General features: G+C 40.4%; 1 protein-coding gene across 7 annotated transcripts in view; it reads left to right on the top strand.

Moving 5' to 3' along the window:
- Window positions 1-25289, top strand: part of tcf12 (transcription factor 12) — a 213542-nt gene that overhangs the window by 136165 nt on the left and 52088 nt on the right. For 2 of the 7 annotated variants that reach the window (XM_061964097.1, XM_061964096.1), the window contains exon 1: window positions 18556-18720. The exons of the other annotated variants lie outside the window; for them this stretch is intronic. In XM_061964097.1, the coding sequence (XP_061820081.1) occupies window positions 18652-18720 (69 nt within the window). In that variant the 5' untranslated portion in view covers window positions 18556-18651. Of the gene's footprint in view, window positions 1-18555; window positions 18721-25289 lie in introns of those variants that run through there. 7 annotated transcript variants of the gene reach the window in all.

Raw genomic sequence — 25289 nt, 5'->3', positions numbered from 1 at the left:
CCATTATTAAGTTTGCGTAACTTAGCTTAATCCTTAGCCAGCTTGAACCTCTGTTTATAACTCGCTGAAGCTGTGCAGCGGAGTTATTTACAAACCCCGTTTCCATATGAGTTGGGAAATTGTGTTAGATGTAAATATAAACGGAATACAATGATTTGCACATCCTTTTCAACCCATATTCAATTGAATGCACTACAAAGACAAGATATTTGATGTTCAAACTCATAAACTTTATTTTTTTTTTGCAAATAATAATTAACTTAGAATTTCATGTCTACAACACGTGCCAAAGTAGTTGGGAAAGGGCATGTTCACCACTCTGTTACATGGCCTTTCCTTTTAAAGTCAAAAAGTTAAAGTTAAAGTACCAATGATTGTCACACACACACTAGGTGTGGCGAGATTATTCTCTGCATTTGACCCATCACCCTTGATCACCCCCTGGGAGGTGAGGGGAGCAGTGGGCAGCAGCGGTGGCCGCGCCCGGGAATCATTTTGGTGATTTAACCCCCAATTAACAACACTCAGTAAACGTTTGGGAACTGAGGAGACACATTTTTTAAGCTTCTCAGGTGGAATTCTTTCCCACTCTTGCTTGATGTACAGCTTAAGTTGTTCAACAGTCCGGGGGTCTCTGTTGTGGTATTTTAGGCTTCATAATGCGCAAAACATTTTCAATGGGAGACAGGTCTGGACTACAGGCAGGCCAGTCTAGTACCCGCACTCTTTTACTATAAAGCCATGTTGATGTAACACGTGGCTTGGCATTGTCTTGCTGAAATAAGCAGAGGCGTCCATGATAACATTGCTTGGATGGCAACATATGTTGCTCCAAAAGCTGTATGTACCTTTCAGCATTAATGGCACCTTCACAGATGTGTAAGTTACCCATGTCTTGGGCACTAATACACCCCCATACCATCACAGATGCTGGCTTTTCAACTTTGCGCCTATAGCAATCCGGGTGGTTCTTTTCCTCTTTGGTCCGGAGGACACGACGTCCACAGTTTCCAAAAACAATTTGAAATGTGGACTCGTCAGACCACAGAACACGTTTCCACTTTGTATCAGTCCATCTTAGATGAGCTCTGGCCCAGCGAATCCGACGGCGTTTCTGGGTGTTGTTGATAAACGGTTTTCGCCTTGCATAGGAGAGTTTTAACTTGCACTTACAGATGTAGCGACCAACTGTAGTTACTGACAGTGGGTTTCTGAAGTGTTCCTGAGCCCATGTGGTGATATCCCTTACAAACTGATGTCGCTTGTTGATGCAGTACAGCCTGAGGGATCGAAGGTCACGGGCTTAGCTGCTTACCTGCAGTGATGTCTCCAGATTCTCTGAACCCTTTGATGATATTACGGACCGTAGATGGTGAAATCTCTAAATTCCTTGCAATAGCTGGTTGAGAAAGGTTTTTCTTAAACTGTTCAACAATTTGCTCACGCATTTGTTGACAAAGTGGTGACCCTCGCCCCATCCTTGTTTGTGAATGACTGAGCATTTCATGGAATCTACTTTTATACCCAATCATGGCACCCACCTGTTCCCAATTTGCCTGTTCACCTGTGGGATGTTCCAAATAAGTGTTTGATGAGCATTCCTCAACTTTATCAGTATTTATTGCCACCTTTCCCAACTTCTTTGTCACGTGTTGCTGGCATAAAATTCTAAAGTTAATGATTATTTGCAAAAAAAATAATTTTTTATCAGTTTTAACATAAAATATGTTGTCTTTGTAGCATATTCAACTGAATATGGGTCGAAAATGATTTGCAAATCATTGTATTCCATTTATATTTACATCTAACACAATTTCCCAACTCATATGGAAACAGGGTTTGTACATGATATAGAACAGAAAAGTATTTTATTGTCAATATACACATGTACACGTCCAGGATCTAGCGTTACAAAGTTGCAGACTCTGTAAAAGTTGAAACTTCGCCGGAGTATAGTTCCAGACTTGTACGTAGCCAGGCTTTGTTCCTCTCTCTCGTCCGCCAGCATCTTTTCCTCCTTCCTTAGTGCCGAAAACAAACAAACCAAGTTGAGCCGTGGATCTCGCTATAGCATCTGGAATGTTGTGTGCTGGTGAAAGTATCTCAAAACAGATGGCTGGTGGTGGTCACCAAAGTCCATAGTGCAGAAAAAAGTAATCAATCAATCAATCAAAGTTTATTTATATAGCCCTTAATCACAAGTGTCTCAAAGGGCTGCACAAGCCACAACAATATCCTCGGCTCAGATCCCACATCAGGGCAAGAAAAAACTCAACCCTGTGGGATACAATGAGAAACCTTGGAGGAGACCGCAGATGTGGGGACCCCCCTTCTGGTTCAATGGACGTCGAGTGGATTGAGCTAAAAAACTACAAAACATGTGTGCGGCCCTAGGGCGAATACTCACTCAGCGTGGGGGGGGCGTAGTGAGGTGAGGTTCATTTGCATCTAACAATTCCGCCTCTCGAAACAAACCCTTTTAAAAGGGAGCAAAAAAGTGACTTGAAAATAGGTCTGTAAAACAAAATCTTTGCCATTTTTTCACCAAACAACCGCCATTACATGTCATGTAGACCAAAAGAAAAAGTTTTCCCGGGCGCGGCCACCGCTGCTGTTCACTGCTCCCCTCACCTCCCAGGGGGTGAACAAGGGGATGGGTCAAATGCAGAGGACAAATTTAAAGTTCAGTGATTTGGTAAAATTGCAAACAGCTAAAATTATGTACAAAGCAAACTACAACCTGCTACCAAAGAATGTACAACAATTCTTCTCAACTAAAGAGGAGAAATATAACCTTAGAGGAAAAAATTATTTAAAACATTTATATGCACGTACAACACTTAGAACTTTTAGCATATCAGTATGTGGAATTAAATTATGGAATGGATTAAGTAAAGAAGTTAAAAATTGTACTCATATGATCCAGTTCAAAATAATAGTGCTTACAAAGTACAAAGAAGAAGAATTATGAGAAATATTTCCAACCTTATTGGAAATAAGATATTCTTCATCTCAGTATGTTAATAATGACTGAATTAATTAATTAAATATTACAAAACTGTTGTGTATACTAATTCATAGATGTTATTTTATTATATAAAAAGGTCAGTAAATGATTCTATATATTTGTAAACGCTCTGAAGTGGGAAAGGGGTAGGATTAAATAAGCTTTGCTTCTTCCTACTCCTTGTCGGGCATGATGTAAAATGAAATGATATGAAATTGTGTGATGTATTATGCTGTAAGTGTGTTCATGTTCGAAATAAACTAAAGAAAGAAAGAAAGAATACTTAAAAAATGGAAAACATATACATTTGGTGTAAAAACAATGCTTTTTCTTTTTTCTTTTTTTTTACAGAGTTTTGTGAAAAGCAAGTTGAACAGAATAGTAATTTTAATCTAAATGTTTAAAACTAAGTAATACAATTCAACAAACAAAACAACAGAAATCACAATAGACTGTCATAACTATTGCATCAAAAGAGAATAGAGAGAATGTCTAAAAATAAGAGCTGCTTGTGAATGCACCTCATTTGCCATGACTGTGTGTGGTGCATAATGAAGAAGTGTTTTGTTGCTGTTGTGAAAAGCGCTACAGCGAAAGATGTGTGCAGTAATGGGCCTTATGATTGCGGTTGGCATATTAAAGGAGAACTGCGCTTTTTTGGAATTTTGACTATTATTCACAATCCCAGCACGGTGGAACGGGGGTTAGTGCGTCTGCCTCACAATACAAACGTCCTGGGTTCGATCCTGCACTCGGGATCTTTCTGTGTGGAGTTTGCATGTTCTCCCCGTGACTGCGTGGGTTCCCTCCGGGTACTCCGGCTTCCTCCCACCTCCAAATACATGCACCTGGGGATAGGTTGATTGGCAACACGAAATTGGCCCTAGTGTGTGAATTTGAGTGTGAATGTTGTCTGTCTATCTGTGTTGGCCCTGTGATGAGGTAGCGACTTGTCCAGGGTGTACCCCGCCTTCCGCTCGATTGTAGCTGAGATAGGCTCCAGCACCTCCCGCGACCCGAAAGGGATAAGCGGAAGAAAATCGATGGATGGATTCACAATCCCTATGTAAGACAAGAACACATATGTTTTTCTTTTTTATGGATTCTAACTCGTAAATAAATGCTAGCAAAAGTCAACTAACAATAGAACCAATGGGAGTTAAGTTAAATTTAAAGTTAAAGTACCAATGATTCGCTCCAATGTGCCAATAAAGTGCTCTAAAATATCCAAAAACCTCCACCAACGTTTTGTATACACACTGTAAGTATATATGTAATGTAATAACAGGCACATTCATAATACCATGTAATATTTATGTATTTTACTCATTTTAAGCATATTGCGGCGTATTAATCTCAAAGACACCTCACAAAGTTAACTTTTCCCTTCAACAAAAACAACACTGCTACTCATGCAGACTTCATGACAGCCAACAATGATTACTTTGGGACAAATGATGATCCAGAACCTCATATTGTTTAGCTTGAATATACGAAGGATGATCTACAAGTTTTAGAAGCTGTGTGCTAAACAGATTAAGCTTTAATGAGGTGGCGACTTGTCCAGGGTGTACCCCGCCTTCCGCCCGATTGTAGCTGAGATAGGCTACAGCGTCTCCCCCGCGACCCCGAAGGGAATAAGCGGTAGAAAATGGATGGATGGAAACACTATGCATCATGCAGCAGTATTTCTAAGTGCATAACAAGATATAAAAACTATGAACAAAATAAAACAATTACGTACTGTTCAATGTCTGCTCTCACTAGGATGCCGATTGATGGGATTCTCATATCTTCCTGTTTGGATGAAAAATTAATCATAATACTCACAATATAGCAGCATAAGCTAGTTAGCTCTCTGTGATCACGGTGCGGCTAAAAGTAGTTTGTCTGCATTAACGCTTATAATAACAATATTGCTAATACTTGGTTAAAATTCAGGTTACGAAATGGAGTTGTATTAGTTGCATTGTTTGCCACCTTGTACTTGACGTATTTTACAAGTTAAAATGCATAAAACAAGAAAAACATATGTGCTCTTGTCTTACATAGGGATTGTGAATGACAGTTAAAATTCCAAAAAAAGTGCAGTTCCCCCATAATGTTAGATAAATAAAATGATAAATGGGTCGTACTTGTATAGCGCTTTTCTACCTTCAAGGTACTCAAAGCGCTTTGACACTACTTCCACATTTACCCATTCACACACACATTCACACACTGATGGAGGGAGCTGCCATGCAAGGCGCTAACCAGCACCCATCAGGAGCAAGGGTGAAGTGTCTTGCTCAGGACACAACGGACATGACGAGGTTGGTACTAGGTGGGGATTGAACCAGGGACCCTCGGGTCGTGCACGGCCATTCTTCCACTGCGCCACGCCGTCGATTAAGTTTTAAAAAGGCGTCAGACTGCTTACAAGACGATATTTGCACAATATCACCATCAAGCACTTGGGCAGGTGGCTAAGTCTGCATTCATTTATAACTGAAATGAGGCACCAATACTTTTTTTTCCCCCGCCTTGCTGGACAACCATTTAGGTTGGCACCGGTGCCCTTATGGAAGCAAGTTTCAACAGCCAACCCATCTCTCGTTAGCGGTAGCTTGGATGCAAACAAGGCGGGATGGAAAGGAATGGCAGGAAAACCGGTAATTTGTTTGGATGCTCTATTTTCAGTAATATACAGTTGAACCTCAAAACAATTCCTTATAGGATGATGGTTAACCTCAGAATTGTAGGGATATTAAAAAATCCCTATTAGGTAAACAGGAAAATCCAATCCAATGCCACCATTATAAAATATTTTATAGACGTTTTATGTAACAAGAAGAAAACATTAACACAAAACCTAAACTTTGACAACCATTAACAATGTAATGCCGAAGTCTTACTTTTGATACTTAGAATTACTTCTCATTTTAACAATCGTCTGAGAAGCATGTCCATCTTTTAGTACTAGGGTTGCAAAAGTACCAAAAACAATATAGGCAACAAAAAGGGCATTTTGTCATAAAAGGTCATATTCCAAAATGTCTAACCCTACTCTGTGTCATTAGTCAAATGACAACTTGGTGGAATTACCAGCACATTATAATAACATACAAGAATACACATATTCAATCAAACTTCATTTATAAAGCGCTTTTCATACATAAAAGAAATGCAACACAAAGTGCTTTACAAAGTTAAAAATACAATTTTTTTTAATATTCTTAAGATGATGAAAACCTATTTTTATTGTATTTTTTATATGTGGTATAAAACTAAGGTCAGAGTGAAAACCGACACCCAAATTTTCCCTTGTAGTGAAGGCGTTAAAGACAATGATTGTAGTTTTTCTCTCACAGGGCCTCAGGGCCAATGACTAAAACTTCAGTCTTGTCCTGGTTAAGCTGTAAAAGGTTATCTGCCATCCAGGACTTAATATCAGAACTGCAATTAAAAAGAGTATCAATTGGTCTTGTGTCATCAGGAGGCATGGAAATAGACAACTGTGTGACATCAGCATAACTGTGGAAATTATTTTCATGTCTCTTGATGACACTGCCAAGTGGAATCATGTAAATATTAAAAAGAAAAGGACCTAAAATTGATCCTTGAGGCACGCCACATGTGATGGGTCTTTGAGGAGCATGTATCCATACTTACCAAGGGTTTTCTGTCTGAGAGATGAGAAGTGAACCATTTGTGAACAATACCAAAGAGGCCCACCAGGTGTTTTATTCTATTTAAAAGAATGGTGTGATGTACTTTATCGAAGGCAGCACTAAGATCCAGTTGAACCAAGACTGCAGTTTATGCGAGTCAACACTCAATCTGAGATCGTTCATGATCTTTAAAAGAGCTGTTTCTGTACTGTGGTTCAACCTAAAACCAGAATGAAACTTCTCTAAAATATTGCATTTATTTAAAAAATCAAATAGTTGTTTGAAAACAAGTTTTTCTAAAATGTTACTTAAAAATGGTAAATTTGATACAGGTCTGTAATTATTAAAATTAGAGATGTCCGATAATATCGGCAGGCCGATATTATCGGACATTGGCCGATAAATGCGTTAAAATGTAATATCGGAAATTATCGGTATTGTTTTTTTTTATTATCGGTATCGTTTTTTGTTTTTGTTTTTGTTTTTTTAATTAAATCAACATAGAAAACACAAGATACACTTACAATTAGTGCACCAACCCAATAAACCTCCCTCCCCATTTACACTCATTCACACTCATTCACACTAAAGGGTTGTTTCTTTCTGTTATTAATATTCTGGTTCCTACATTATATATCAATATGTAGCAATACAGTCTGCAATGGATACAGTCCGTAAGCACACATGATTGTGCGTGCTGCAGTAATTAGGAGGCCACGGGGAAGACCCAGGACACGTTGGGAAGACTATGTCTCCCGGCTGGCCTGGAAACGCCTCGGAATCCCCCGGCAAGAGCTATACAAAGCGGCTGGGGAGAGGGAAATCTGGGATTCTCTGCTTAAGCTGCTGCCCCTGCGACTCGACCTCGGATAAGCGGAAGAAGATGGATGGATCTGATGGTGTTTATTTTTTCTCTGAAGTGGTCTGAAAACTGCTCACAAAGGGAGTCTGTAGGTGTGCGAGGTATATTATTAAAATCAGGGTTAAACAAATGGTTAATTTTTGCAAAAAGGGCTCTGGGATTATTCTTATTGATTGAAATTACTGGAGAGAAAAAAGTGTTTCTTGCGTTCTTAACCGCCATGTTGTATATTTTTTGCTGTTCACGTAATATTTGATGGTTAATCATTAGTTTATACTTCTTTCCTTTCCTCTCTGCTATCCTGCAATTTTTTTTTTTTTTTTTTTTGATATTCTCATTATTTCTCCATGAAGATACTGATTTTAAAATGTCTTTTCTTGATTTTAGAGAAACACCAGCGTCAAGGCTGGATTTGAGGTTTTGATTAAAATTGCCAACTATAAAATCATAGGGTGCAGGTTAAACTATTGGAGGACAGTTATTAAAAACTCTAATAAAATTTGAAGCCACTTCAGAAGTTAAATAGCGCTTCATCACAGTTCGCACTGATATCTCCCGCTGGATAAAAGCTGTGATATTAAAAAACACACAGTAGTGGTCAAGTCGACAACAGAGGACACATTGGTGGACAGACCATAAGTAGTGACCAAATCCAGAGTGTGTCCTCTATATGTTAATAAAATCATAAAACAAGTGCCAAAGGTTTCCTCAAATTGTCCACTCGGCTTAGACCTAAAATCTGTCAGGGTCCACTGGGACTTTTTTTTAATAAGCCAAGTCACCCCTCAACGCCTGTCTTTTCTGGGGACCCATTGTTGCTGTGACCTTGCTGATGCAGCTATAACTGAATAACAAATTGGGATAATTTGTAATTTGTATGAAACTAATCCTTGCAGAACTACTCCCACTCTGTTTAACATTTGAACCCTTTGTTCTTATTTTGCCCTCCTCTGCTTTTTGTAGATTTTTCGTACTCCCTGTTGTATCTCACCACATCACATGGGATTAATAGTAGTTGGAGAGTCAAACACAGGCTAATTTGTTTTCAGACCTAGTACACATTTGGTGTTTTCATAACAGTACTTGACATCTTTTAATGAGTCCAAAAATACCATATTTTCCATATTATAGAGCGCACATATAAACCGCACCCACTAAATTTTAGAAAACATTTTTTTCCATATATTACCCGCACCCACTATATGCAGCAGATATATTATGTATGTTGTTAAATGAGTTACAAATTTTGTAAATGTTAAAGATTTTGTAACTGTTTATTTGCATACCGTTTTTCCAAATGGTGTCTGTAGCATGGCAGTAAAATGGCTGATCAAACAAAATAGATGTCATCGTCATGGACCCACTAGCTGCGGTCGCTAGCTCTCCAATCAGCTAAACCAATTCAATAAGTCCATGGTGACTTTTTGGTGAATTTACTGAGGTATTTGTGAAACTGAAACAATACAAACAGAATGCCATTGTGCGTTAATAATACTAACACAGACACTCGTAAACTTGTTAGCACATTAGCCAATGCTAACAACGCTAGTTTCATTACATTACGATAGCACGTACAAATATGCATGAAAACACTCCTACAAACATCACACATGACACGGTTTGGTAAGTAAGAATTGTTTTAGTTATATTGTAAAACTTACAAACATTGCTTGGAGGGATGAATGAAGAATGTATATGAGTAGTGAATTGAAGTGAAGTGAATTATATTTATATAGCGCTTTTTTCTAGTGACTCAAACCGCTTTGCATAGTGAAACCCAATATCTAAGTTACATTTAAACCAGTGTGGGTGGCACTGGGAGCAGGTGGGTAAATTATCTTGCCCAAGGACACAACGGCAGTAACTAAGATGGCAGATGCGGGGATCGAACCTGCAACCCTCAAGTTGCTGGCACGGCCGCTCCACCAACCGAGCCATACCGCCCCAACGCTAAGAACCGAGTAGCAACGCTATGGACGATTAGAAGACCGGACGACACTTGAACTTCCGGCTCAAAGCTTTACAGCAGGAAACACTGTAAGCATTCACCCAAAAGCACCTGCAGTGAACAAACTCATCCAAAAGATGGCGCCATAGCACAAACAACAACAGATCCTTTCAGCGTCTCTGCATGTGTTTAATGAAAACTATTTGCATTACGGCCGTCAGTGAAGAAAAATCCATAAATTAGCCGCACCGTTTCATAAGCCACAGAGTTTAAAGCGTAGAAAAAAGTAGTGGTTTATAGTCTGGAATTACAGTAGTATCCTCAATTTTGGACTAAAATGACATTTTTTGTCAAGGGGTTAAGAGTTAATGACTGTTATTTACCAACATTACTAGGTAGCACAACTACAGTAGGGGTCTCCAACCTTTTTTATACCAAATGCTACTTTTCCAAAATGAAACTTGCCGAGAGCTATTCATTTTTGTAACATTTATTTTCACAGCGTGTTTCAGCCCTAAACAAACTGGACAAACTTGCTTTATCAATACATTAACACAATGTTGATATCCACAACAGACCATATGCCGTAAAAACACACTAAAAAACATTCTTAGAATGTACAGTACATCCACATCTTGAACATCAACAAGATGTTGTCTTTATGTTACTCAATCTATAGTAGTTATTGTGTTTGTAAGAGATGGTCTGCACAGCTTTGCTTGTGGAAGAGGTTCATTCTTGGTCTAGCAACAGCTGATTAGTAACTCGTATATGCACCTTCACACGTTTTTCAGAAATGGAAAAACACACCAAGCACTTAACACACAAAGAAAGGGTAGAGGATAACTACGAATACTACTATGAGGAAAAGTAGTAAAAAGCAAATAATCATTTGTTGTAGGAATTTGAGGGTCAGGGAGTTGCCACTGGACTACCCAGCATGTGTTGCACTCTGTAAAGAAAGTTATCGTTACATGTTTGTCAGCGTATAGTTATTTATTTTAGTACAAAACCCAAAACCAGTGAAGTTGGAACATTGTGTAAATCGTAAATAAAAACAGGATACAATGATTTGCAAATCCTTTTCAACATACAATGTATATTCAATTAAATACACTGCAAAGACAAGATATTACATTTTTGAGCTGGCACAAGTGGCAAAAACGATTGAGAAAATTTAGTAAAGGTGAACAGGCTAATTGGGAACAGGTGGGTGCCATGATTGGGAATAAAAGCAGCTTCCATAAAATGCTCAGTCATTCACAAACAGGGATGGGGCGAGGGTCACCACTTTGTGAACAAATGCGTGAGCAAATTGTCAAACAGTTTAAGAACAAAATTTTTCAACAAGCTATTGCAAGGAATTTAGGAATTTCACCATCCACGGTCCGTAATATCATCAACATTTTCAGAGAATCTGGAGAAATCACTGCACATAAGCGGCAAGGCCAGAAACCAACATTGAATGCCCGTGACCTTCTATTCCTCAGTCGGTAGTGCATCAAAAACCGACATCAGTGTGTAAAGGATATCACCACATGGGCTCAGGAACACTTCAGAAAACCACTGTCAGTAACTACAGTTGGTCGCTACATCTGTAAGTGCAAGTTAAAACTCTACTATGCAAAGTGAAAGCCATTTATCAACAACACCCAGAAACACTTCGCTGGGCCCGAGCTCATCTAAGATGGACTGATGCAAAGTGGAAAAGTGTTCTGTGGTCTGACGAGTCCACATTTCAAATTGTTTTTGGAAACTGTGGACGTCGTGTCGTCCGGACCATAGAGTAAAAGAACCATCCGGACTGTTCGAGGCGCAAAGTTCAAAAGCCAGCATCTGTGATGGTATGGGGGTGTATTAGTGCCCAAGGCATGGGTAACTTACACATCTGTGAAGGCACCATTAATGCCGAAAGGTATATACAGGTTTTGGAGCAACATATGTTGCCATCCAAGCAACGTCTTTTTCATGGACGCCCCTGCTTATTTCAGCAAGACAATGCCAAGCCACATTCTGCACGTGTTACAACAGTGTGGCTTTGTAGTAAAAGAGTGCGGATACTAGACTGGCCTCCCTGCAGTCCAGACCTGTCTCCCATTGAAAATGTGAGGCGCATTATGAAGCGTAAAATACCACAACGGAGACCCCGGACTGTCGGAACAACTTAAGCTGTACATCAAGCAAGAATGGGAAAGAATTCCACCTGAAAATCTTCAAAAATGTGTCTCCTCAGTTCCCAAACGTTTACTGAGTGTTGTAAAAAGGAAAAGCCATGTAACACAGTGGTAAAAATACCCCTGTGCCAACTTTTTTGCAATGTGTTGCTGCCATTAAATTCTAAGTTAATGATTATTTGCACAAAAAAAATTAAGTTTCTCGGTTCGAACAGTAAACATCCTGTCTTTGCAGTCTATTCAATTGAATATAAGTTGAAAAGGATTTGCAAATCATTGTATTTTGTTTTTATTTACGATTTACACAACGTGCAAACTTCACTGGTTTTGGATTTTGTACATAGAGTACACGTGTCAACTTACTATTTACATGTTTGTAAATAATTTTATTGCATCGTTAGTAAGGTAGATGTCCATTTAAAATGAGCTATACCAGGGTTTAATTGTGTAACCAATTGAGTTTGTAAGTTGAGGTAGTGCTCTAATTGTAAGTCCACTTGCAAATGTGATAAGCTAGAGGACCCCTGAGGTACATTAAGATGGAATGCATCCATAGGATGCCAAGTGGAATACATGTAGGTTTGTTATTAGTCATAGTTTCATAGTTTGTGCATATTAATGGTTATTTGGTGTTGAATTATTTATTTTTTATCCATTGGCGCTTTTAAATGTTTTAAGCACTGCTCGGTTACCTTTACATATTTGTAACGGATTAGGTCCAGTCAATAACTTTACATTTGTGTGCTGAACAGTAAATTATAGGAATATGTCCATTGTAATGTAAGGCAGCTGTATTACATTGCATTTCTTACTAAAAACTATTATCTATATTGAAGTTGTCACTGAGAATGATTGTCCTCGAGGCTTCAAAATGCAGTCAGACAGGAAACCTGGCAGACACAACACAATCACAAGAGGAATTCTAAGAGTCTTGACCGGGAATCTGCAACTTAATAATGTCCAAGTGAGCAACTGTTTTTGACTTGAAGAATGTAAAAATACTTTACTTGTGCGTTTTTAAACACCATGTTCTCATTACAACACCCTTCCACCACAGTACAGGTAAAGGCGCAACGCTGCATACTTTTCCACTGCTAGTTTGTTAATAGAGTTACAAGCAAGTTATTTTCACTGTTTAATTTACACAACCTTTGAATATCACAATATAACGAGCTGTTTCAGTAGGTTTTTTTCTAAGTAATACAAAATAGCAAATGAAGTTGCAAAAATGACAGCCATTAAAATATATTGAAAGGTGTTTTGTATTTGTGTTTAAAAAAAAAAAAAGTTGGTTTATTTGAAAATCTCATTCAGGATTTATTGCATAACTTTGTGATTGATGCTGACATATTCTGTGTTTGTCTGGCCAAGAGTATGTCCATCCATCCATCCATTTTCTACCGCTTATTCCCTTCGGGGTCGCGGGGGGCGCTGGAGCCTATCTCAGCTACAATCGGGCGGAAGGCGGGGTACACCCTGGACAAGTCGCCACCTCATCGCAGGGCCAACACAGATAGACAGACAACATTCACACTCACATTCACACACTAGGGCCAATTTGGTGTTGCCAATCAACCTATCCCCAGGTGCATGTCTTTGGAGGTGAGAGGAAGCCGGAGTACCCGGAGGGAACCCACGCAGTCACGGGGAGAACATGCAAACTCCACACAGAAAGATCCCGAGCCTGGGATTGAACCCCAGACTACTCGGCACCTTCGTATTGTGAGGCAGACGCACTAACCCCTCTTCCACCGTGCTGCCCCGCCAAGCGTATGTGGTTTTTGTATTAAGGGGGCTCTATTATGCAAAACCATTTTTTCTTATTAGTGTCCAGGGTGTACCCTGCCTTCCGCCCGATTGTAGCTGAGATAGGCTCCAGCGCCCCCCGCGACCCCGAAGGGAATAAGCGGTAGAAAATGGATGGATAGTTGGTACATGTTTTTGTGTGTTTGGGATCCCCGTAGGTCCCGGAAAATTGAAATAAAACAATGGAGACATGGGAGGGATATTTATAAAATGATCTTGCCTTTTTCCAAACTTTAAGACTTTCGTGACATATTTTTCTTAGTTACTATACGTCAGCGGATATCTTTATATATGGTAGAGCAGTGTTTTTCAACCTTTTTTGAGCCAAGGCACATTTCTTTCATCAAAAAAGTCCAGAGGCACACAACCAGCAGAATACATTAAAAAAATTAAACTCAGCAGCCGATATTGACAGTGAAAAGTCGTTCTCGCAGTTGTTGGATATGAATTCAAACCACAACCAACCATGCATCACTATAGCTCTTGTCTCAAAGAAGTTGTACTGTCACGACCGGTCACATCACACTGTGACTTATTTTGAGTTTTTTGGTGTTTTCCTGTGTGTAGTGTTTTAATTCTTGTCTTGCGCTCCTATTTTTGTGGCTTTTCCTGTTTTGTTGGTGTTTTCCTGTAGCAGTTTCATGTCTTCCTTGAACGCTTTTCCCCGCACTCGCTTTGTTTTAGCAATCAATACTATTTAAGTTGTGCGGATGCTATCCTTTGTGTGGACATTGTTGATTGTCATGTCTTGTACGGATGTGGACGGCGTCTCCGCTCCACACGCTGTAAGTCTTTGCTGTCGTCCAGCATTCTGTCTTTGTTTACCTTGTAGCCAGTTCAGTTTTAGTTTCGTTCTGCATAGCCTTTCCTAAGCTTCAATGCCTTTTCTTAGGGGCACTCACCTTTTGTTTATTTTTGGTTTAAAAATTAGATAGCTTTTTCCATGCACGCTGCCTCCCGCTGTCGTTTGCATATCGTGATCACGACAAACCATGTTGCCGACATCTACAGAGCAATTAGCTACCTGCTGCCATCTACTGATATGGAAGAGTATAACATGGTTAGTCTGCCGAGCTCTAGAGTCTAGACACTCAACAACGGCACATTATTTGCGTATTATAATTACTGGTTTGCAAAAAATATTTTTTGGCTTAGACTTACACAAGCTTTAATGATCCACAAGGGAAAATTGTCCACACAGTAGCTCAGTTACAAAGGATGGAAAGGATTGTGCACACAAGGGCACAAAAATAGGGCGAAAACTAAAGGTATAAATTAGACTTAAAATGTACCAACTTTTAACCCAATTAGGTGACTGAGATAGGCTCCAGCGCCCCCCGCGACCCCAAAGGGAATAAGCGGTAGAAAATGGATGGATGGATGGATAGGTGAAATTACATAATCTCCCACGGCACACCAGACTATCTCACGGAACTCTAGTGTGCCGCGGCACAGTGGTTGACTGAACAGAAAATTATAGCACTATGTCCATTACAATGTAAAGTAAATGTAGTACATTGCATGGTCGTTGTTTAAAAAAACAAAAATGTACAAAAAAAAATCATGTCTGTGTAAATATTGAAGTTATCAGTGAGGACGACTGTCCTCCAGTCTTCAAAATGCAGCCTGACAGGAAATCTGGCAGACACAACACAATCACAAGAAGAATTATGTAAGTCTTGACTGGGAAACTGCGTCTGCAACTTAATGGTGTCCAAGTGAGCAACTGTTTGTGATTTTAAAGAATAATAGAAGTTAGTCAGTAAAGATACACTCTCTCACAACCAAGACCAAGGCACGAGCGTGTTATTACAGTGACAATTTCTTTTAAAGGGGAACATTATCACAATTTCAGAAGGGTTAAAACCATTAAAAATCAGTTCCCAGTGGCTTATTTTATTTTTCGAAGTTTTTTTAAAAATTTTACCCATCACGCAATATCCCTAAAAAAAGCTTCAAAGTGCCTGATTTTAACCATCGTTATATACACCCGTCCATTTTCCTGTGACGTCACACAGTGAAGCCAATACAAACAAACATGGCGCATAGAACAGCAAGATATAGCGACATTAGCTCGGATTCAGACTCGGATTTCAGCGGCTTAAGCGATTCAACAGATTACGCATGTATTGAGGAGGCAGGTAGCGAAAACGAAATTGAAGAATAAACTGAAGCTATTGAGCCATATTGGTTTGAACCGTATGCAAGCGAAACCGACGAAAACAACACGACAGCCAGCGACACGGGAGAAAGCGAGGACGAATTCGGCGATCGCCTTCTAACCAACGATTGGTTTGTGTTTGTTTGGCATTAAAGGAAACTAACAACTATGAACTAGGTTTACAGCATATGAAATACATTTGGCAACAACATGCACTTTGAGAGTGCAGACAGCCCATTTCAGGCACGCTAAGAACATATATTTTTCCACGATTTCAGCACTCAGGTTAACCATACCTAAATAGACACAAAATACTGCATTACACAAGACTACCCGAATGTACTCGAATGATTGAAAAAAATAAATGTTTTTAAGCTAAATTATTGGTAAACACAGTTTATGTATAATAATTTACGTAAAACCGCGAGTAATGAATAAAGTTTTCATCAATTAATATATTCTGTAGACATACCCTCATCCGCTCTCTTTTCCTGAAAGCTGATCTGTCCAGATTTGGAGTTGATGTCAGCAGGCCAGGGAAGCTACGGTCAATATTCTTCTCTTGATCACCTTCACAGGATATCCACACATTCTTGCCATATCTGTCGTAGCATAGCTTTCGTCGGTAAAGTGTGCGGAACAAACGACTGACCATTTCGTCGGCTTTCCCCACAGCCTCGTATTTTGAACAAATTTCGTCCAATTTCTTGCCACTTTCGCATCTTTGGGCCACTGGTGCAACTTGAATCCGTCCGTCTTCGTGTTGTTACACCCTCCGACAACACACCGACAAAAGTGAGAAAATGGCGGATTGCTTCCCGATGTGACGTCATCGCTCCGAGAGCAAATAATAGAAAGGCGTTTAATTCGCACAAAATTCACCCATTTAGAGTTCGGAAATCGGTTAAAAAAATATATGGTCTTTTTTCTGCAACATCAAGGTATATATTGACGCTTACATAGGTCTGGTGATAATGTTCCCCTTTAACAGTTGAATTTACACAACTGTTGGATACCACAATATAACACGCTGTATAACACACTTTTTCAAAGTTGCACAGATGACAGCCCAAAAAGGTATAGAGAGATATTATCAGTTTACCATCTATTTCCCTAAAAAAATTATAAAAAGTTTGCTTATTCGCAAAGGTCATACAGGATTTGGTGCAGTAACCTTGTGGTATTCTGTGGTTTTATTTTTTGCTTGTTTGGCCATGAGTACGTAGTTTCGATGTATATAAAAGTATTGATAAAATATAATTATAAAAGGTAAGGCATTCAGCTTGTGTTTTAGAAAATAACTACTGTACTTTATTGTTGCTATGATTGCTTTACCTTTTGCGAGGATTTTTGTTGGGAACCTGAGGAGGGTGTCAGTATCCCCAAGTGCGCCCCCAATCCCCCGTGTGAGCCCTCCCTAATTAGAACCAGAGCTTCTTACAGGAAACAATCTTCCTGTCTGGTGACATCATTGCTAAATCCGTGCCTGAGATGGAGATGACCTCAGCCTGTGGATTTGCTCATTGTTTTTGCAACAGCTAAACAAATTCCAAGAAAAGCACAGCGCAATGACTGGTGTGCCTTTAGAGCAGGTGATGAAGCATGCATGCCCTTCATCTCCTTCAGGGATTTGGACAGTTGTCACAATGTCACGGCTGTTACCTTTCTGCCATGACTCACAAAGGTGTCGTAAAACTTTTCCCTTACATTGAGAGGCATGCTTGGTTTCTCTGCTGGCGTAGCAGTGCTGTGAGTCAGTGAGCATGCACTCCTCAAATTAATGCCCGTTTTCTTTGTCCTTTTATGTTGCCTTGCCTCACTTGACAGAGCCGGGTCTGGACTTGTTTTTAGCCCCCCTTCAAACACTTCTATCACAGCCATTTTCCTTAAAGCATCAACTTGAATCAAATCCAGATATAAAGCGGTCACAGAATGTCGAGCCAGTGTTTTGGAAGAGTTTAAAAGAAGTCGGCAGAAGGAAGGGAATGGGGATAAACAATAACACTACCAAAGGCAAAACATAATAAAGGCCGAGTTTTCTAGAGACGTAGAGGCTTAATCTTTCTAAAACAATATTGTCGAAAATGAGTTTGCAGGCCTGTGTTTATTTAGTCCAGGAAGCTTTGAGTGGTCGTCATGAAAGACTCCAGCATGCAAGGCTTTCAATGGAATATCGTATCAATCCTCTCCTTTCTTCTGCTCTCCTTTGCCCTCCCCGCCGTCCTCTTTCCACAGGATGAAGGTGGATAAATTGGAAGCGGTGTGGCTTTGCAGTGACAGTACACCGTAATAAAATGGCTGTTGATGTTTTGCTTTCCCGCTCTGGTGCTCCCCCCTGCCTTAGGCCCGCGGGGGGGTTTGGGAAATGGAAGCATTATTTTCCTGTTGTGAACGTCACTAGGCCAGGCTCTTTGCAGCTGTTGCATGCTTCACAGTGTTTACACACACTTCTCCAGTGAATCTCTGGTTCGGCCAACACTCCCATATTTTACATCCCTCGTGATTGTCTTCCTTCCGTGTTCACACTCTTGTCTGGGATGCCAAATGAGTGGGTCCTTAGGAACTCTTAGGATTCAAATGTGTGAAAAGAATTTGGCTCACTTTTCCAGCCAAGAATTTAAGTGTTTTAGTTCCAGTTTATTAAGGGTTCCACGGCACAAAATTGTTTTTAATTTTTTATGCTCGGAATTAAATATTTTTTTTCTCTCTCACTATAAATAGGCTCACACATTTTGTTTTCTGTCCCACCCACTTCCCTTTATCTTTTTTATACCCACCTCGTTGTTGCTTCCCTTCCCCCTCATCCCTTTCCTCTTCGCCTTAGCACTCAGCGGCTTAAGAGGGGCGTACCAAACCAGCCACTCCCTCCTGACAGCCTCCCCTTCCCTCCGTGCTGAGTGGTACCGTCCTGCTTTGCATAAGTTTCCTCTGAGTGGAGGCCAGCACTGAGAGAGTTATTAGTCCCTTTTGAATGGTTTGGATGTATGTCCAGTGAGAAATTGCATACTCTACTAATATACCTTCATCCGGTCATTTGTTCAAAATGTATTGTGCCTATCCTGTCCCTGGAATGGGCAGTAATTCTTTAATGTACTACTACAACGGGAAATCGGTGAGTTGTCTTTTTTGGCAATATGTTGAGAGTGGTGATGAAAGAAGTGTGTTTCTCCACTGGAGTCAAAAAGTCTGTGTTTTGTGTGTGTTGGTGCCGTTTTCTGTTCAATAGAAAAACATGAATCTTGTGTGTGTGGTGTGAGTGTGTTTGTGTGTGAGTTTGCACATGACTGCATGTGGAAAGATGCAAATTTCAATTTCAGCTCTGACTGGAAATGAATAATGCATTTAAAGTTGTGAAAATAAAAGCCATTCCTGCTATGATAATAGATTGTATCCTATGCAGGTCCTGATTCAAGGCTATAAGTAAAAAACTAAGTTGCACTATGGTCAAAACTTTTTTCCCCTCACAGAATGAAACACTGTGGTTATTTTGGATGAATGTACTTTATGGGCTGGTTGTTGGACCTCAGAGACGGAGTTGAAATAATAACAAGCGGGAGTCTGGGAATGATTAGGGGAAAGAGTCTGCCTGTTGAGGTTAGACTTTCCTGTTTGCAGATTGAGCTCCAAGCACCAGTGTTTGCTGTTATTCCATCTGTTTGTAATCACATAGGCATTCTTGACACCACAGCGAGCTTATTGGGATTTATTCTTCTATTTAATGACCTCTTTGATATTTGTTTGTGTTAGAAAAGTGTGAGAGTGCTTTTTCGTAAATTCGTGCGGGCTTGGTTTTGCGTGTCCTTGATTTAGTTACTTTTCTAGGAATGTTGAAGTTGTTTGTTTTTCTGTTGTAGAGTATTCCAAGATAATCTTGTGTAAGCACATAACTCAGGAACCTGAATAAGATGTCAATGTGCCTTGGGGTAATCCTGCCATTATTATCCTGTCATAAGCATATCAGACCTGCAGATTTGCACCGGTCATTCAATCAATCAATCAATCAATCTTTATTTATATAGCCCTAAATCACAAGTGTCTCAAAGGGCTGCACAAGCCACAACGACATCCTCGGTACAAAGCCCACATACGGGCAAGGAAAAACTCACCCCAGTGGGACGTCGATGTGAATGACTATGAGAAACCTTGGAGAGGACCGCATATGTGGGTAACCCCCCCCCCTCTAGGGGAGACCGAAAGCAATGGATGTCGAGTGGGTCTGACATAATATTGTGAGAGTCCAGTCCATAGTGGATCCAACATAATAGTAAGAGTCCAGTCCATAGTGGGGCCAGCAGGACACCATCCCGAGCGGAGACGGGTCAGCAGCGTAGAGATGTTCCCAGCCGATGCACAGGCGAGCGGTCCACCCCGGGTCCCGACTCTGGACAGCCAGCACTTCATCCATGGCCACCGGACCTGTGCCCCCCCCCCCCTCAAGGAAAAGGGGAGCAGAGGAGAAAAGAAAAGAAACGGCAGATCAACTGGTCCAACAGGGGGGCTATTTAAAGGCTAGAGTATACAAATGAGTTTTAAGATGGGACTTAAATGCTTCTACTGAGGTAGCATCTCTAATTGTTACCGGGAGGGCATTCCATAGTACTGGAGCCCGAATAGAAAACGCTCTATAGCCCGCAGACTTTTTTTGGGCTCTGGGAATCACTAATAAGCCGGAGTTCTTTGAACGCAGATTTCTTGCCGGGACATATGGTACAATACAATCGACAAGATAGGACGGAGTTAGACCGTGTAGTATTTTATACGTAAGTAGTAAAACCTTAAAGTCACTTCTTAAGTGCACAGGAAGCCAGTGCAGGTGAGCCAGTATAGGCGTAATATGATCAAACTTTCTTGTTCTTGTCAAAAGTCTAGCAGCCGCATTTTGTACCAACTGTAATTTTTTAATGCTAGACATAGGGAGACCCGAAAATAATACGTTACAGTAGTCGAGACGAGACGTAACGAACGCATGAATAATGATCTCAGCGTCGCTAGTGGATAAAATAGAACGAATTTTAGCGATATTACGGAGATGAAAGAAGGCCGTTTTAGTAACACTCTTAATGTGTGATTCAAACGAGAGAGTTGGGTCGAAGATAATACCCAGATTCTTTACTGATTCGCCTTGTGTAATTGTTTGGTTGTCAAATGTTAAGGTGGTATTATTAAATAAATGTCGGTGTTTAGCAGGACCGATAATCAGCATTTCCGTTTTCTTGGCGTTGAGTTGCAAGAAGTTAGCGGACATCCAATGTTTAATTTCATTAAGACACGCCTCCAGCTGACTACAATCCGGCGTGTTGGTCAGCCTTAGGGGCATGTAGAGTTGGGTGTCATCAGCATAGCAATGAAAGCTAACACCGTATTTGCGTATGATGTCGCCTAGCGGCAGCATGTAAATACTAAAGAGTGCAGGGCCAAGAACCGAACCCTGAGGAACTCCGCACGTTACCTTAACATAGTCAGAGGTCACATTATTATGGGAGACGCATTGCATCCTGTCAGTAAGATAAGAGTTAAACCACGACAAGGCTAAGTCTGACATACCAATACGTGTTTTGATACGCTCTAATAAAATATTATGATCGACGGTATCGAAAGCAGCGCTAAGATCAAGAAGCAGCAACATAGATGACGCATCAGAATCCATCGTCAGCAGTAGATCAGTAGTCATTTTTGCGAGGGCTGTCTCCGTAGAGTGATTTGCCCTGAAACCGGATTGAAAAGGTTCACAGAGATTGTTAGACACTAAGTGTTCATTTAGCTGCTGTGCGACAATTTTTTCGAGGATTTTCGAAATAAAGCGAAGGTGGGACACCGGTCGGTAGTTTACCATGAGGTCAGGATCAAGGTTAGGTCTTTTGAGCAGAGGATGAATAACCGCTTTCTTGAATGCTAGGGGAACAGTGCCAGAGGAAAGTGATAAGTTTATAATATTTAGCACTGATGGACCTAATAATACAAAAAGCTCCTTGATAAGTTTCCCAGGAAGTGGGTCAAGTAAACATGTTGTTTGTTTTATCCCACTTACACGCTGTAATAGTTCCTCTAATGTTATTTCATCAAAAAGAGAGAGACTATTTTGTATTGCAGTATCCGTCGTAGATACAGTTGTATCTGTGTTCATAGAACCCAGTTGTAGCTGGGATGCGTTGTCTTTAATCTCCTTTTTAATGAGTTCAATTTTCTTATTAAAGAAATTCATAAAGTCATCTGCCGAGTGGGTGGAGCTATTGGGAGGAGTCCCTTGTTGGGTTAGCGATGCTACTGTACTAAACAAAAATTTAGGGTCGTTTTTGTTGAGGCGGATGAGATTTGAGTAATATTTAGCTTTAGCTAAGGTAAGCATGCGTTTATACGATATTAAACTATCACTCCATGCTTGATGGAAAACCTCAAGCTTGGTCGCGCGCCATTTGCGTTCCAACTTTCTACATGATAATTTATGAGCTCTGGTTTCCTCTGTAAACCATGGGGTGCACCTTTTAGGGGCCCTTTTTTGTTTTAGCGGTGCTATACTATCAATGGTTTTGCGCAGGGCATTGTCAAAGTTGTTAGTGAGGTTATCAATAGAGCCGACATAATTTGGGAATGGTGCCATTACCGAAGGCAGTAGGTCAGCAAGAGTCATCGTTGTGGCGGCATTAATGTTGCGGCTGCTATAGCAGTTATTATTATTATTAGTTTGTTGACAATGAGTCAGAACTTCGAATTTTATAAGGTAATGATCGGACATTACTTTAGTATACGGGAGTACCATAACTTTGGAGGTGGTGACACCCCTGACCAGCACTAGATCTATCGTATTGCCGTTGCGATGCGTAGGTTCATTTATTATTTGTGTAAGACCACAGCTATCAATTATAGTCTGGAGCGCCACGCATTGGTTGTATTATTTGTATATGTGTGTGTTGCACTTTTTTGATGTTTCTGCATTTAATGTCATCTTAATTTTAATGACCCTATGACATAATTTCCTGTGTCCCCAACACACGCACATGACTTTGATCTCGTTTGATATTAACTATTAACAGGCTTGTGTTACAGTCAGTGAGGGAGAAGAAATTGATAGCATGTGGACAAAAAAAAGGTTCTGATCAAAAGCGCTTGTTAAATAACTTTTCTTCTTCCCCTCTGGATTCCTTTGAACGGAAATAAAAAATGTGGTGCTCATTCTGTGAATCAAACTTGATTCAAAATTAATTTGTTGTTAAACAGAGTTGCATAGCATGCTTGCCATCTGGAGCACTGAGAAAATTCACAGTGGGCTATTGACTTAGGAACCGGTGGCACTGACCCAATACAGATGAAGAAGCTCACCGATCTTTTTTCCTTGCCTATTTGTGGCAAGTAAAAGATTAGAAGGAACTGTGGCCCCTGTAGTAATCATTCAATTTTATGTGTTGTTTCATCCATTTTAAAAGGGTACATATGTCAACAAATTTAAAGGAGGGGACTTATTTCCTGCATAGAGGGAAGTACTAGTTGTTGTTTTGTTGTCTGTTTCGAAAGGTTAAGCAACCCCTTAGTGTTGCACATGTAGTGAAACATACTACCTATATTTAATGTGAAACCCATGCATGAGAGGCTGGGTGGGGTGCTACAGATGGACATGATAATTGGTTTGTTGATTGAATTGAAGATTGATGGATGGATTATTGAATAGTCAACAGAGGCGCTTTTGAGTGTCTACTTGTTTAGGGTCTGAAGAAGAAGAACATGACATCAGCTCTCTATGTCAATCAAGGACATTTCGTCAAATCCCAATCACCAAGGTTTACCATATGATATTAGTTTATCCAAACATCCATCCATTTTCTACCGCTTGTCCCTCTCTGAGTCGCGCCAATCCCAGCTGCACTTGGGCGGAAGGTGGTGTACACCCTGGACAAGTCGTCAGCTAATCGCAGGGCCAACACAGATAGACAGACAACATTTACACACACATTCACACACTAGGGCCAATTTAGTGTTGCCAATCAACCTATCCCCAGGTGCATGTTTTTGGAGGGGGGAGGAAGCCGGAGGACCCAAAGAGAACATGACTGAAGCCAAATATTTACGTTTGCTGCGTCCTACTTCACTGATCTGCCCTCGCTATACTGTATGTAAGCTCCAATAAAAATAATGTAGATAAATAAACGTGCAGCCATTCATTCAAATGCATGCTTGAATTTGGGCTGATTGATGACACGTTTGAATTACAGTAGTACCTCAACTTGCATGCTTAATTGCTTGGATTCACATGACGTCACGTCCGGCTAACGTCTGGCTCATTGGTAGTGTTGGCTGTTGGAACCGTTCAAATCGCAAAATGGATAAACGACCCTCGAGATACTCAAAAAGGGCAGAAGAGCCAAATTTTAACGAAACGACGGATGAGAAAATTAGTATGCACTTCAGACAAAGGGAGCCGAGTCTAAAAAGCATGAGTTTACAGTGATCACTAAAAGTTTGTTTGAAGTACTTTTAACGTTTAGTGTTTCCCATTTAGGTGTTATCTTGACATTATTTGTATTTTCTAAATGCATTTTTGCTTAGAGTGTTTCGTAAAGGAAATGTGAGCAAAACTTAAGAGTTAAGCTTTTTCCAAAGGCAACAATCATAAATGAAGCTTTCAGCACATAAACAATGTTGACATTTATAGTTATATGTTGATAAAGACGGGAAAACACGCGTACTCGTAAAGGGCGCGTGCAGCAAACATGGCAGTAGACGTGAAGTTAAATCATGAAATGCAATCTTATTCGAGCAAAAACCATGCATGATTTATCCGAGAGAGTCTTGATACCAATTTCCTTGACCCAGCCACACACACAGAAGTTGTAGACCTCCATGCTTTTCCAGGTCAGAATGGCGTCTGGAGCACAATAGTTTGTTATGTCTGGGAACGTGACCGACATACAATCCTTGATATCACTCGACAGTTTCTTTTTTTTGATAAAGTATAGGGATATATTCCATTGCATAGTTAAATTTTTTGCTCATATCTGCTTTTTGCAGAAACATCTAGGCCCCTTGTGTACTCAGATAGTTAGCGCGCTGCTTGCTGCATAACAGCCATCATTGCTTGGTTGACCACCACTGGTTTTCTCTTCGGAGGAGAAGTCACGTCACGGAACACAAGCAATAGGTTCCGTGATGAAGCTCTTAACTCAAAACACTTTTGAAATCAATTTAGTTGGTGCTGACCCCGGTGGAACTGTGGTTAGTTCACGTGCCTCACAATAAGAAGGTCCTGAGTTCGATTCCCGGGCTCTGGGTCTCTCTGTGTGGAGTTTGCATGTCCTCCCCGTGACTGCATGGGTTTCCTCTTGGTGCACAGGCTTCCACCTACCTCCAAAGACATGCACCTGTGGTTGGTTGATTGGCAACACTAAATAGATCCGAGTGTGTGAATGTGAGTGTGAATGTTGTCGGTCTATTTGTGTTGGCCCTGCGATGAGGTGGCGACTTGTTCAGGGTGTACACTGCCTTCCAGCTGGGATAGGCCCCAGCCCCCCACAACCCCGAAAGGGACAAGCATTAGAAATTTGATGGATGGATGGATAGATGGTGCTTACCCTGACCCCCCTAAAAAATAGCACCAATTTAACATGTAACATGCCTTTTTAATAAGAAAAACTAAGTTTTAGGTAAGAAATAATGTAGAAAAACGATACAATATATATTACTACTATTAAC

Source organism: Nerophis lumbriciformis, linkage group LG06 (assembly GCF_033978685.3).
Source record: "Nerophis lumbriciformis linkage group LG06, RoL_Nlum_v2.1, whole genome shotgun sequence".
In the NCBI taxonomy this organism is placed as follows: domain Eukaryota; kingdom Metazoa; phylum Chordata; class Actinopteri; order Syngnathiformes; family Syngnathidae; genus Nerophis; species Nerophis lumbriciformis.
Note: the sequence above shows the minus strand (reverse complement) of the source record. Positions and strands in the feature narration are given on the sequence as shown.